At 40.5% G+C, this 16,125-nt stretch overlaps 1 protein-coding gene across 1 annotated transcript in view; it reads left to right on the forward strand.

The window, feature by feature from the left end:
* The first annotated feature begins 223 nt into the window (after positions 1-223).
* Ckap2l (cytoskeleton associated protein 2L) overlaps positions 224-16,125 on the forward strand; it is a 29,927-nt gene continuing 14,025 nt past the window's right edge. Inside the window, exons 1-4 of the mRNA XM_090336364.1 lie at positions 224-335; positions 3,757-3,823; positions 6,177-6,228; positions 13,285-14,456. Coding sequence (XP_090192490.1) covers positions 305-335; positions 3,757-3,823; positions 6,177-6,228; positions 13,285-14,456 — 1,322 coding nt within the window. The 5' untranslated portion in view covers positions 224-304. The remainder of the gene's footprint in view (positions 336-3,756; positions 3,824-6,176; positions 6,229-13,284; positions 14,457-16,125) is intronic.

A 16,125-nucleotide genomic window follows, 5' to 3' on the forward strand; every position in this document is an offset into this window, starting at 1 on the left:
GGAGTGCGGCCTAGTCCGCCGGGGCCCACCGGGTCGGCCTCTACCACAGGCTTCCTGGACCGACAGCGTCCGCGGTGACGTCATCCCCACAGGCCGAGCGGGGCCGGGGCCGACTTAGCCACGCCTTCTGCCAATCAAAGCGCCCGGAGCAGCCTGGCGGCGTGCGTCTGTTTCCTGCGACCGCGCTTCTGATTGGCGAGTTTCAAACTCACGGAAGCCAATGAGCGCGCGGGCGCGCGGTTCCGCCGCCGCGGCTCCCGGCGCGGCGCGGCCTTTGAAGGGAAACTGCCGGTAGTTGGGAGTCATGGTGGGGCCCGGGCCCTCCGCAGCCGCCGGTGAGTACCAACGCGCGTCGCGCTTCTTGCAGACGTTAAGCACAGGCAGGGAAATAGGGAGTCCACTGGGGGAGTCCTTGCAGCCGACGTCTGGTCTCGCGGCTGCCTCAGTCTCCCCAGACCCCGGCCCGGAGGAAGAGGCCGGGACCCGGGATGACGAGGAACGTACGCGGGGGCCAGAGGACCCCGGGCATCTCCAGGGCCCACCAGGGGTTCGCGATATAGAAACGAGGGCCCGCCCCGGGACCACACCCCCAGGGCCCACCAGGGGGAAAGGTGAGGCCCGGCGCCGGGGGTGTGGCCCAGGCCTCGGAGCCGGCCCCCGGCGCCTCCACACCGCTGCCTCCTGGAGCTTGATTGGACGCGGGCGCGGGGTGCCAGGCCCCGGGGATTCCTGGAGCTCTCGGATGAGTCTGGAGCCCTTTCCTGCCCTTCGGTGTGTCCCGGCTCAGGTGCCACCAAGCCATCTCCAGGAGACACACCCGATCATTTCCCCTCACGTTTTTCATTGGCGCTTGGCGTTCGTGCTGGAGGCTCCGTCCTAGTATTTCCACACATGCATATACTACGCTTTGATCAGGTTGATCCCCTCTCTCAATTTCCCACAACCTACCCACTTTTAAAAAAACTTTCTTACAATTTTTCATGAGTTTTATCATGACCGTTTCACACAGACCTGCAATTCTCTCCCATTTTCTCTCCCCCACTTCTCCCAGTTCCCCTATCCAAGTAGTTTCCCCATGTTCCATGTTCATGTCCATTTTTTTAAATTAGTTTCTAGAGAAAACATGCAATATTGGTCTTCCTAAGTCTGCTCATTTTGCTTAGCATGATGATCTCCCAGATCCACTGGTTTTCTTGCAAATGACATAATTTCATTTTTGTTTTTTTCTTTACATATATAGTGTATATATGCCACATTTCCTTTACTCACTCACCTGTTGATGGACATCTGAACCGGTTCTATCGGTTGGCTATTGTGGTATCTATGGTGTGCTGACTCACATTTCCTCCATGCCCAAGAGTAGTATAGGATGATCATATGGTAGTTGTTAGTTTTCTAAGGAACCTCTGTGCTGATTTGTGTAATTGCAGCACCAATTTACATCCCCACCAACAGTGTATCAAGATTCCTTTGTATTCAGTGTTGATTGATCAACCATACCTGTTGATGGCCATACATCCTGGGCCCTGGCCTAGGTGCTTCATGCAACAGCTCTTCAAGATTTAACGTCCTAGATGTCTCAGAGCTGTGACTCCAGCCCTGTATGTGAGACTCTACACATTGAACATGAACCTAAGTATATTTCTCAGAGCCATCTGATAGAGATGCAGCACAGTCTGAGAGGAAACTCAGAGGGTTAAGAATAGTTTTGCACCTCTGTAACCTTTAACAAACTGATTATGTATTTTCATCTTTTCAAATGATTTGCTCCTCCTACCATGCACTGATGAAACCCCACAATTTGTTTTCTTTGACCTTTGCTTAGGCACCTAGAATTTTACCATATATAAGATATGTTGTGCTGTGTATTATCTCCACTACTAGACTGAAAGTGTTCTGGAAAGCAGAAGAACAGTTTAATTGTCCCTTATCTGAATTACTAGTGATCAGAAGGGTTTCAAATTTCAGATTTTGGAATATTTGTATAGATGATAAAATATCCTGGGGATGGGTTCCAAAACTTAATATAAAACTAATTTTCATTTCTTTTTTTGACAATACCTGATTTTGAATTCAGAGCAAGTACTCTACCACTTGAGCCATGCCCCATCTCTTTTTGCTTTAGTTTATTTTTAAAAGAGCTTTTGAGGGGCCAGGAGTTTGGCCTAATGGTTAAAGTGCTTGCCTAGCATGCACGAAGACCCAGGTTCGATTCCTTGGTACCACATATATAGAAAAAGCTGGAAGTGGTGCTGAGGCTCAAGTGGTAGAGTTCTAGCCTTGAGAAAGTCCAAGGACAATGCTCCGGCCCTGAGCTCAAGCCCAGGACTGGCAAAAAAAAAAAAGAGCTTTTGCCTGGGCCAGCCTCAGACTGTAATCCCCCTACTTGTACCTCTTGAGTGGCTGGGACTATAGTCATATGCAATTACATCATGCTTGTTTTTGAGATAGGATCTTACTACTTTTTTCCCTAGGCTGCCCTGAGTAGCTGGGATTACAAGGTGGGTCACCATGTCTGGCTATGGTTATAGTATATATACATATATATATATATAATATATATATGTGTGTGTGTGTGTATATATATATATATATTACATATAATTTGAAGGTAATTTCATGCAGTATTTGTAGTACACATGTGTTTTAATTGATCAGTTATAGGAGGTATGGATTTTTTTTTTTTTGCCAGTCCTAAGGCTTGAACTCGGAGCCTGAGCACTTTCTTAAGGCCAAAACTCTACCACTTGAGCACAGCACCACTTCTGGCTTTTTCTATGTATATGTGGCACCAAGGAATTGAACCAGGGCCTTCATACATGCCAGGCAAGCACTCTACCACTAGGCCAAACTCCCAGGCCAAAGCATGAATTTCTATCATGTTGGCCCTTTTTAATTTCAGGTGTTAGATGAGTATATTCAGCCTATACTTTTTATCTTCCCATAAATGCCTGGCATAAAAAATTCCTGCCATGAAAAGTGTAGATGTTCACTAGTAACATCCCCACCTTGCCCTGCTAACCTGGCTTTTTTTTCTTTAGTCACAAAAGGAACTGAGTAAGGGTTTGGGTGTAAAAAAAAAAACTCTGTCCCTCTAAGAAGAGAGATAAAAGAAACTACACCAGTTCTCACCAACTCAGGTGGGCCAGTTAGAGTTTCTTCATGTAAAGTATGGTGTGTTATAGCTAAGAACAGTAGTTTAATTAAGGACTCTGGGAGTCAATAAATGTGGTTTCAGATGCTACTTTTGCTTCATACTTGGAATTTTGGAATGCACTATACCCAATAGGATCATTGTGTGAATTAAAAGAAGTATTACAAGTATAAGGAACTTATTATGAGACTTGGATGTTGTTGATGTTGACCCTAACCAGAAGCTGAACTTAAAGACTGGCTATGGCTGGGTGCCACACCTGTAATCCTAGCTTCTCAGGAAGCTGAGTTTTGAGGATTGCAGTTCAAAGCCAGCCAGGGCACGAAGGTCTGTGAGATTCCTACCTCCAATTAACTACCAGAAAACTGGAAGTGGCACTGTGGCTCAAATGGTAAAGTGCTGGCCTTGAGTTGAAGAGCTCAGGGACAACATTCAGGCCCAGAGTTCCAGTCCCATGCTGACAAAACAAAAAGACTGACTACTTTATCACAGTATGTTATAAATCAAAATCATGATAGAAAAGTGACATGTTTTAGGATATATATGAACTTGGTAAAATTGCCAGCTAAATTCTGTTGTTTATATGATTCTGTGTTTTACAGAAGAGCGTCAAAGAAAGCTCCAGGAGTACCTAGCAGCCAAGGGAAAATTGAAGAACCCTAATACCAAGTGAGTTTGTCTATGTATTTATGCCAGTTTTGTTGCCCTTGTTAATACTAACTTAAATCATTTTTTAAAAGTAGTCTTTTTCTGTTTGCAACCTATTCAGCCCATATTGTAGATCTGATGATAACTTAAAAAGAACACTTGAGTCCAGATATGACTAGCACTTGCTAAACCTAGTCTATTGGCAAAGATTTAAGCATTATTATTGTGTTCCAAAAAATGGAAGACCTACAGTATTAGTTATCATGCTGGAAATATTCTTGTCTCTTCTTTTTCTGGGGAAGTTGATTCTTACAAAGATAATTTTTGGTCTATCAGTTGAATCACCCCAGTTTGAGTCTTTCTTGTGCATCTCTTATAGCCAGTTCTCAATATTGGCATCTGAGAGCTCCCCACATGCACTTTTGTAGATAGAACATAACCATTTCACTCTTGTCTTTTGTCAATGTATTGTCTTCCCATTGTATTACCCAATTTTACTTGAAAATTGGTTTTTACAAAGTTAATAGTCACCCTTAATTTTGCCTTGGGTTTTTAGTCACCTATTAACTATTAACTTCAATTAATTTGGTTAATTAAACTGAAATCATTTTTCTTTTGAAACAAGGTCTTACTGAGTATACAGTTTACATGGTAAAACCCTTGTCTGGAAAACTATATTTTGTGTTCAAAATCCTACTACATGGCTGGAAGAGCGGCCTAGTGGTAGAGTGCTGGTCTAGTGTGCCACATACACAGAAAAAGCCAGAAGTGGTGCTGTAGCTCAAGTGGCAGAGCACTAGCCTTGAGCAAAAGTGCCCCAGGCCCTGAGTTCAAGTCCCAAAACTGGCAAAAAAAAAAAATCCTACTACATAAGGGTAAGAACCTCTGTGTCTTATTAAGTATATCTCTAGCATTGATTCATAGAGCCAGATACTGGTGGCTTATGCCTATAATCCTAGCTACTGAGGAGGTTCACAGCCGGTCTGGGCAGGAAAGTCTGTGTGACTCTTATCTCCAATCAACCACCAGAAACTATCTCATTATGAGCTGTGGCAAAAGAGCTCAGAGACAATGCCCAGACCCCTCACTAACACACACACACACACACACACACAGCGCGTATTTGATAGTCTGGGAGTTGTAGCACACTCCTGTAATCCCATCTCTCAAGAAATTGAGGCAAGAGAGTTATGAATTTGGATTACCTTGAGCTAAATAGCGAATTCTCCCCTAGCCTGTACTACACAGCAAGACCGTTTTTCTGTCTTTTTTCCCAATGGAGATTTAATCTTTCCAAATTCTGCTGTTTTCCTTCTATTTTATTTTATTAGAGTTTTACTTCACTAGGTAGATAATAGACCTGTTTTTGTTCTTGTTTTGTTTGTTTGATTCATGCCTCAGTGTACATAACATTGATTCTGAGACTACCCCCAGATGCCAAAAGCCTAAGGTACTCAAGACTTCTATAAAATAAAATAGTATTTGCATATAAACAATGCACAATCAGCTGTCAGTTACTTATGATACCTAATATGGTGCAATAGCCTACTGTTGTTTTTCAGCAATAATTACAAAAAAAGTTCACCATGTTCAGTGACAATGCAATAACATTTTTCAGGTTTGGGGGTTTTTTTTAACAGAGGTTGGTTAAAACTACAGCTGTAGGGCCGGGAGTTTGGCCTAGTGGTTAAAGTGTTTGCCTAGCATGCATGAAGACCAGGGTTCGATTCCTTGGTACCACATACATACAAAAAAGCCGGAAGTGGTGCTGAGGCTCAAGTGGTAGAGCTCTAGCCTTGAGAAAGCCAAAGGACAGTGCTCAGGCCCTGAGCTCAAGCCCAGGACTGGCAAAAAAAAAAAAAAAAAAAAAAACCTACAGCTGTATAGTCCACGGATATGGAAAATCAGCTATATATCACTTTTGCCCCTGAAAAATCCAAGATTTGGAAATACTTTAATAATGACCTTTTTAAAAGAAGTAGATAATTGTCTCATCTCCAGTGTCTGGCACATCATCAAGTCAAAGAATGATGTTTGAATAAGACTACACATATAATGTAGAAACCAGATTGTTTTATTAGTGTTATTAGAATACTGCATTTATGCATATGTTATCTATGAAAGGACTACCACAAAGTTGGTAAGAGCTGGGATACTTTCTTGAGGGAATATAGGACCAGGAAAGTATGATAATGAGACTTTTTACTTGGTAATTTTGGGTTCTTTTGTCACATACAGAAATTCTTACGACTTGAAAATTTTGATTGTAATTGTTAATCCCTATCCTTCCTAGTATACATATATATATCATATATATATTTCAGACTTGCTGATCCTTCTGTACTAAGGATTAATTTTATTTTCTTTATTACAGGCATTACCTAAAAGCCAAGAATAATGATTCGATTCCACCACCTTCCAAATCTGTAAGTAGAAATTAGTCTTTTTGACTAATTTTGAAATTGATAAGTAATAAAAATATTAAGGATGCAGCCTCAAGAAAATATATTTTAAATAATTTCTCACAAATGTAAGAGCATTTGGCTCAGTAAGACAAATATTTTTTGAAAACTACAACAAATTATAGCTTCATTTTGTAACAAAAAAAAACTAAAAATATCTTAAGTGGTCTTTCAATATAAGTTTAATATATGCTAGCTAGCATTTATTGAATGCTTAATATCTGCATAGCACTTTCTGATTTTACACTACTTGTTGAGTTCTCACAGACTGGCCACAGACAGACCCCCCCCCCCCTTTTTTTTTTACCAGTCCTGGGCTTGAGCTCAGGACCTGAGCACTATCCTTGGACTTTCTCAAGGCTAGAGCTCTACCACTTGAGCCTCGGCGCCACTTCCAGCTTTTTTCTATGTATGTGGTACCAAAGAATCGAACCTGGGTCTTTGTGCATGCTAAGCAAGCACTCTACCACTAGGCCAAACTCCCGACCTCTGACACCATTTTATAAACATGGAAACTGGTAGAAAAGCTTAATAGTTTCCCAAGGTCATGTAGCTATTAAATGACAATACTGAGTGTCAGTGGTCTAAACCACTTTGCACACTGCCATGAAGTCGAGGAGATCAGGGAGGGAGCTAGATGAACACAAGAGAGAAAGGTAGTGAGAATGCAGTCATAAAATTCAATGCATATTTTATGAAGTTCAGAAAATTGAAGAGTGGGATTGGGGAGAGAATGATTAAAGGGGTAACATATTCATAAATGGCTTTGAATGGCAACTGTTTTATGCAACTACTTAAAGATAATTTTTTTAATTGAATAGCTCTGTAGTCACTAAAGGAGAACACTGACCTCTAGCACCACCAAGAAGTAAACAAACAAAAGAGTACCTTTGTTGAATATTTTTAGTTGCTTAATAAGAATGTAATTCAGCTATAATGTGAATAAAATAGATTCCTAACATACCAACATTTTTAAGTTTTAAGAAGTAGCCTTCTGTAATAAGTATCCCTAAAAATCCTGTCTCTAGTTTCCAAAACCATAATTTTATTGAAGTTCTAAAGTGCTTTGTGTTGCCCAAGGTAAGACAGGTATTGGTACCAATTTGAATAAGATTAAACAGCTCCATTACATGTATGAATGCACATATACATATATGTATATGTACAGACATGTTGTGTTTACATGGATATCTATTGCATGGGTATTATGTGTCATCTGTATATGTGACATGGTTAGGTACAGTGAAGGATTGAAAAGTTAATGTAAGGCAAAATTATTATGCAATGATATGAACAATCAGAAAAGCATTTGGTTAGCCTTCTTCTATCTACAGTGAAGATTGCACTGTATGACAGAAGTTGTAAAGAATGATTCCTCATACAAATTCCCAGAGGCATATCAAACAGTAACAGTGCTGTCTTCAGCAAATCATCTTTTAATCAAGCAAATCATCTCTTAATTGAGCATAATACCTCTCTTATCTGTTTTATATAGTGTAAAGATAAGGATAAGGAAGGCAATTCTGAGCAAGTTTATAGACATTGTTACATAACACACTTTATAAAACATTTGGTACCTAATATAATAGTTAACTTTTGAGTACTTACTGTTTGTTTCCAGTGCTGGGCAGGGCCCATACATTATCTCAGTACTCAGCCCAGTAAAAAGGTTGGCCATATGAGTTTATGATCAAACCAGAACACTTGTAAGAATAATTATTATGGACCAAGAAGCCTAAGTTAAAACTAACTTATAAAAAGCAGAATGTATGACACTAGAAGGTAGATATTATTGCTAATATTATTATTATTATTATGGTAATTTTACAAAATGACAGGACTGAGGTTTAGAGAGATTTAGTATTTGGTCAAACAATGCACCAAATAAAGATAAAATCTAGCACTCATGAACAAAGCTTTTCCAGGGTCCTCTTACTACAATGTTAACCACTCGCAGGATCATAGCTTTTCATTTCCTGCTCTTGAATAGGTGTGTGTGTGTGTGTGTGTGTGTGTGCGCGTGCGCGCGTGCGTGCGTGCGTGCGTGCGTGCGTGTGCACATGCATACACAGACTAACCGTAGGGCTTGAACTCAGGGCCTGGGTACTGTCCCTGAGGGTTTTTTTTTTGTTGTTGTTTTTTCCTGGGCTTGAGCTCAGGGCCTGAGCACTGTCCTTGGACTTTCTCAAGGCTAGCACTCTACCACTTGAGCCTCAGCACCGCTTCCAGCTTTTTTCTATGTATGTGGTACCGAGGAATCGAACCTGGGTCTTCGTGCATGCTAGGCAGGCACTCTACCACTAGGCCAAACGACCAGCCCCTGTTTCTGAGTTTTTTACTCAAGGCTAGCTTGCTACTGCTTTAACCACAATTCTGGTTTTTTGGTATTTCATTGAAGATACGAGTTTCACAGGCTTTCTTGCCCAGGCTGGCTTCAAACTGTGATCTTCAGTTCTCAGGCTCCTGAGTATTAAAGGATTATAGATGTGTGCCCACCTGTACATTGATTTTTTTTTAACCTATTGAACCAAGATATGAAAAAGAGTCCTTGAAGACTCTTTAGAAAATTTACAGAGAAACAGTAATGTAAAATAATTAAGAGCTGCCTGGGTCACAATTCTAAATTCATTTTATAATAAAATGACCTTAAGTGTGTTTTTTAGCTGTACGTGTAAAATGAGTGTAGTAAGACCTCACAGAACTGTTTGAAAGGACAGAGTTAAGAAACACTAAGACATATTTATTGATACCTGCAGACTGGAATTTCTGTTGAGGTAGATAATAGTATGTGGACACACATTTCAACAGAACCAGTTCCCGATCTCCAACTTTCACACTTGCTTTTACCTAAAATTGATTTGTTTTAGAATCTGCCTGACCTGCAGTTTCTCTTTTCCAACCACACCGGGTACCTTCATCCTTATGCTTGCCAAGCAGGCACTCTACCACTTGAGCTACTGTACTTTTCTCATTGGTATTCTGGAGTTAGAATCTCACTTTATGCCTGAGCTGGCCTAAACTGTAATCCTCCTATTTGTGATTTCCTGCTTGCTAGGGTGACAAGTGTGCCCCACCATACGAGCTACTGTACTATACCTCCATGGTTGGAAGTCACAGGCACCAGCTACTACACCCAGCCTAACTTTACTTTTTCACAAGAGAGGAAGGTTACTGGGTTAGCTTCACACAGGACAAGCCTCCCAGGCTCCACCTCACAAGCAGGTGAAATTATTAATGTAATCATACATCTAACCAGACTATTTTTGGCAGAGAGATTTTAAGCACATACATCTTGCTTAGCTCAAAATGAGGAGTATTAACTGCTGTCATCAGTCTAAGCCAGGCGCCAGGTGCTCATGCCTATAGTCCCCAGCTACTCATAAGACTGAGCTCTGAGAATCACGGTTTGAAGCCAGCTGGGCAGAAAAGTCCCTATGAGATTCTTACCTCCACCAAAACTACTCAAAAAGGAGTGGCACTGTGACTCAAGTGGTAGCCAAAAAAACTTAGGGACAGTGCCTAGGCCTTGAGTTCAAGCCCCAGGATCAGTATACACACACACACACACACACACACACACACACACACACACACACACACACACACACACAATCACAAAATCCCTCTAGTCTTACCTACTTATTAGAAGAAGAAAAAGAAATAACAGTGATGTGCATACAACCTTATTCCAACAAAATATATTTAATAACTAGGCTTGAACACATGAACTAATTGTGGGATCCTGAGTTATTAAAAGGCTAGAGTGTAAGAATAAAATGTTTGGACACCACTATGCTCTGCCGTCCCTACCAGCCTCTACAGTGGCCCTTATTTCACTAAAGCATACTTTTCTTGTGTTATATCTTTTTTTATCAGGATAAAACTCTCCTTAGAGTTTAGCATAGTGCCAATTGTACAGCCACCTGTCTCTCTTGATTTAAACCTAGTTTTATCCATTGTGAATTTTCTTCCTTCTACTTCATATGTCCAGAGAACAGATAGCAACTTTAGTTTGAACCATTTCTTTCTTCTCCTACGAACTGTCTTGTTATTTTTGTTATTGGTGTTTTGTCTATTTCAATTTTGTTCAGTTATAAGGTGGGTTGAAAAAGACCAACAGTCAGAGTCCAGAGTTCAAAAACTGAAATTCTACCTCCAATCTGGCCTCTAATTCTCTACCTACTCTTAAGCAGGTTATTTGCTCTCTCAGATGAGGGGACTGAATTTAATGATATCTAAAATCTCTCCCAGTTCCAATGGTCTGGATTTACTTATCAGTTGCTAGCCTTATAACAACTCTTCTATACCCAGTTTCTTTCTCACTGGGATACTTGAAACTGCGTAACTAGTTCTATATCCTATAAGTTGGCCAGATCAGACTGATCTAAAATCAAGATATAAAAGATGTAGAAGTGTAAATATTTGCAAGTCATTTATCTGCTAAGGCTCTAGTATCCAGGATATATGACTCTTACAACTCAACTACTAAAAGACAAACACTAGTTTTTAAATGGACAAAAGATCTGATAAGACATTTCTCAAAAGATAAAGATATGAAGAAATTCTCTACATCATAACTGTCAGGAAAATACAAATCAAAGCCGCATTGAGATTCTACCTCATACTAACTGAAATGTCTTCATTTAACAAGATAAATAGGGTTGGGATGTAGATAAGTAGTGGCAAAGTGCTTGCCTAGGAAGTCTAGCATCCTGGGTTCAATCCTCAGTAAGAAAAGACAAGACAAAAAAAAAAAAAAAAAACAAAGAAAAGGCAAAAGTTAAAAGCCAGGGTGGTGGCTAACACCTATAATCCTAGCTACTCAGAAGGCTGATATCTAAGAATCATGGTTCAAAACCAGCCCAGGCACAAAAAGTCTGTGAGACTCTCATCTCCAATTAACCACCAGAAAACTGGAAGTAGTGCTATGGCTTCAAGTGGTCGAGTGCTAGCCTTGAGCTGAAGAGCTAAGGGATAGCACCCGGGCCCAGAGTTCAAGCCCCATGACTGACAAAAAGGTTAAAATCATAAAAAGGCAAGCAATAACTAAAATTGAGTAGATGTAGGGAAATTAGAACCTGCGTACATTATAAGTAGGAATGTAAATTGGTTCAGCTACCTTGAAAAATAGTTTTTAGCTCCTCAAAAGTTAAGCTTAGATTTACCATATGACCCAACAATTCTGCTTCTTGGTATATATTATATAGGTAAGTATGCCAGAAAATTAAAACATATACTCTCACAAAATGCACACAGATAGTCTATAGCAACCCAAATGTCAGTTGATAAGTAAATATATATATATAATGAAATATTTACCCTAAAGAAGTAATTAGGTGCATATTTGGGAAAAAACAATTAGGGTATCCCTGGGTACTTTCTGGACAATTTTAAAGTGAACCTAAAGCATTTCTAAAATAGAAGTTATATATAACTTTGATAAAATAATGAAGCTTTGATACATACTATATATACACCATGAGTGAATCTAGAAAACATGCTAAGGAACTAGACACACAAAAGGCTATATTTTTTTCCCTAGGTCTAAGGTTTGAACTCAGGGCCGGGGCACTGTCTTTGGGCTTTCTCAAGGCTAGGGCTCTATCACCTGAGCCATAGCACTGCTTCCAACTTTTTCTGTGTATGTGGTACCAAGGAATTGAACCCCAGGCATCGTGCATGGTAGGCAAGCATTCTACCACTAGGCCATGCTCTTGGCCCATGATTCCATCAGTACAGATATACAAACAGAAAGTAGATCGTTAGTTGCCAAGGGCTATGGGGAGAGGGAAGTAGAGTAACTGCCAACACTTTTCTGGCACTACATAGTAGTGATAGTTGTCCAGCCTTGTAAGTACAGTAAAACTCACTGGGTTGTATACTTCAAAATGGTAAGTTTTATACTATATGAAGTAACTATATCTGAGTTTCATTAAATATGTAAGATAAATATATAAGGAAAGACAACAAAAATAACACATAGGGAAGCGTTCATGCCACCATTTCCACTTTTTTTGTTAGCAATGATGCAGAGATCTGAGATGGATATAAATGTTGGGGCCAAGGAGTAACCCCTATATTTGCCAGCTATCTCTCTGCCTTTCACTTCCATACTCTTGTACCCCACTCTTAGCAACAGTAGCACCAAGAGTTTTCAAGACAGATATCTCTTGCCATTAATGTCATAAAGCCTCAGAGTTCCTTTCCATACTCATTACGTAGTTCTTCACAATAGTCTCAAGAGTATGGTAACTGTCAACACTTCCATCTCCTTTCTGGGCCACCAGGTATTCTTACGTTCCAGAATCTCTGTTCTGACTGACTGCCTCCACTGTGGATGCTTTAGAATCCACAGCAGCTCGTTCCTATTGGTCATCATGTCAGTTCTAAACTCCTCTCCCTAGTTTCCAGATTGCTGTAACCTCATTCCTCCTTTCTGATCCAAATTTAAACCATGTGGCTAAAATACTTGCATATTAATAATAAACACTCTAACTTAAAGCTTAGTGCCTTCACAAATATAACTCCTACTGAGATGTTAGGTGTTTAGCGAGGTGCTCCAGTACGCTATATTTCTAGTAGGAATTCGTTATAAAAGTCACTCGTTAGTGAGCTGAACCTTTTTTCTACTTTCTTAAATGAAATTCTAACTTATGCTATCTAATATATGTTTAAGCAGTTATTTTTCTTGTTATTGTAAAACAGTGATCTATTATAATTGGAGGGGGGGGCTAGAAGAGCTGTTCCTGGGGTTTGAACTCAGTACCTAAGCACTGTCCCTAAACTCTTTTGCTCAAGATTAGCACCCTGCCACTTAAGCCACAACTCCACTTCTAGCTCTTTTGGTAGTTAATTGATGATTGAGTGTCATGGACTTACCAGTGTGGGCAAACTTCGAACCATATCCTTATAGGCACGAGTCACCAGTGTCCAGCATGGAGCTCTCAAGTCAGGGACCCTGCCACTTGAGCCACAGCTCTACTACAGATTTTTTGAATATGTTTTTCTTTGTCCTTTCAGACTATTAGACCCAAAAAGGATATTACCAGCCATGCTGTTTTGCCTATCAAATCTACAAGGACTGTCAACATTAAACTCCAGTTCAGACCAACTAATACTATCGGGTCTCAGAAGCCAAAGTTAGAGCCACCTCTGAACAAAAGGCCAACTTCAAGATATGCTTCTTCTAACTCAAACTATAAGCCACCCAGCAAGAGTCACCAGCAGCGTGAAGCTGGGTCATCCACCACTGAACTGTCAACAAAACCTGTGCGGTCCTCTACTACACAGGAATTGAAAACCACAAAGCAGCAGGGAGCCGGCCAGGGAAATGCTAAATGGATGGACTCCGTGGATCATTCCCACACTGAAGACAAATCTGTGGGTGGCTTTCTAAATGAGATGAACAAAGAGAACTTGCTCCAAACCTCATCAGAACCTAAACAAAAGCCAGATCTTGAATTACATACTATAAGCAAGCCAAAGACCAATACTTACAAGCAAATCAAGTGCAGCTTGGCTCCTAAACAAGTGTCTAGCAAAAGTTCGGTTAACAGTGCTGTTCTGAAAGACAGGGTTAATAAAAAGTGTTTTGGAGAAACACAAATCCGGGCTCTACCAGTAAAATCACAGCAACTCTCTAGAGTTGCAGATCTTACAAACCCAAGAGCAAAACCCTCAAGGACAGTTCCCTCTCACTTTATTCAGACTCATAGGACGTCTCAAGCATCCAAGAAACCAGTGGTTAAGGACATAAATCATATACAGGCTAACAGAGGTAAATATGGAAGACCAAATAAAACTGAGTTACAGTCAGTCCATGGTACTGAACAAGTAAAACCTAGACTTACAACACATCCCAACTTGCTTCAGGGAGCACCAACCAATCAACACCCAAGCATCAAGAGAGACCAGAAGACTACTCAACATTCTCTAAGGCCTCAGACCTCGGTCGTTCCAAGTACTCCTAGCATAAAAGCAAACAAAACCAATGATACCAAATTTAACAACCTCCTTCAACAAAAAGCACAGACTTTGAACTGCAAGTTGAAAAATGCTCCTCCCCAGAACCACTTTCTGAACAAGACAGCTCCCAAAAGTCAAGCAGGAATCAAAACTATAAATGGGAGAGGAGACCCAAATGATACCCAAACCAATCCAGATATTAAAAAGAAGCCTGCAGAGGATCGAAGGTTCATTGTTTTGATTCTAAAGTGTCGTGACTTAGATAATCTGTTATCAAGAATATTTGATCAGGAAATGGTTTCTAAGTTATTTTTAATTATAGCCTATAAAAAAAGATTTGGATTAACTGTAGCAAATGTTGAGACTTAGCAGAGCTAGGTGATATGTACATGTGTTGTAAGTTATTCTATTGTTTAAAAATAATTTTTCTAAACATTGAAACAGAGTCAGGCATGGTAGCTGACATTTACAATCCTAACTACTTAGAAGACTGAGATCTGGAAGATCAATGTTCAGAACCAGTCTTCAAAATAACCAGCAAATAATTGGTTATTTGAAATTGGACAGGGAAGGGGGGAAATTTGTGAAGTCATGCACCTTCTATCTGGTGAATATAGTGTAACCCTTCTGTTAATTACAATAAAAAAATATGAAAAAAAAAAATAACCAGCAAAAAGCCAGGCTACAGATGTGGCTCAGGTAGTAGAGTACCAAATGAGCAAGCTCTGGTACTAGCCTAAAATTTACCAAAAAAAAAAGTTGAGACAATAGATGAGAAAGAAATCAGGGTTGCAGGTATAGGCTGCTCACTCAAGAAGTACCATGCAGGACCCAGGCATGGTGGCTCACGATGTAATCCTAGCTACTCAGGAGGCTGAGATCTGAGGATCAAGGTTCAAAGCCAAAAGTATCTGAGGCTTTTATCTCCAATTAACCTCTAGATAATGAGTTCACATGAATAGGAGGTAGAAAGTTAGTGGTTTCTTGTCAATCAGGCCTGTAAAGTTCTCAGGGAAGAAGAAGGGGAAGCTGCATGAGTCAGAGTGGATAAGTTTTAGAAAGTAAGCTAACATAGAAAGAGCACTTGTCCAAATGTTGCTCTCCAATGGTAAAAGTAAGGTTCTTGTGTTACTGGGACTCAGTATTAGCATGCATGATACTTGAAACTTGAGCCAGTGAACGTCACTCATAGTCTCAGAATGCAGATAAACCCACCAAGAAGAGCACATGCATGTATGTGGTTGCAGTGTGCAACCAAATGATAGCTAAAAGGTGCCAAGACAGGAAAGTGAGGTCAGGATTTAACCTCTGGATAAACACAAGCTCTTTGCCCTCGTGCACAGATACAAATTAAATTTAGAGTGACATAATTACAAGGGAAAGGGCTGAGAGGACCAGCTTAGCTACAAGGCTCAGGGAAATTATTCCAACAGTCACATCTGAGTTGAGAGCTAAGACTTCATGGCAAGAAGGACCAACCTTCTGAGTGCAAAGAAAAGTGATTGGGAAACCCCTGAGGTGGTGAATGGGTTCCCAGCCCAGGTCAGACAAGAGAGAAGTGGCGTGTTGAACATGGTTGATTACAATAGTTGATGGCAAAGGTTGCATGCACTCAAATATTCCCCGTGTGTTCCTTTAGCAACCTCTGATGTGCCAGGCACAGGAAGGAGCTAGAGCATTGAGCACACAGTCTCTACCGCTGCAGAGCTTATGGTTTGGGTGTATATGGAAAAGTCTTACAGAAATACAATGATGGCACTGAGGTGCAAGGTGATTATGATGAGAGAAGGAAGGCTGAGAATGTAGGAAGAATTCCAGGGACTCAACTTCTGTTGTTAAGTAGGCGGAGTGAAAGTGAATGAGAAACACAGAAGCCAAGATAAGCTATTCATAAGT

Source organism: Megascapheus bottae, chromosome 7 (assembly GCF_031878675.1).
Source record: "Megascapheus bottae isolate mThoBot1 chromosome 7, mThoBot2.hap1, whole genome shotgun sequence".
Lineage (NCBI taxonomy): Eukaryota > Metazoa > Chordata > Mammalia > Rodentia > Geomyidae > Megascapheus > Megascapheus bottae.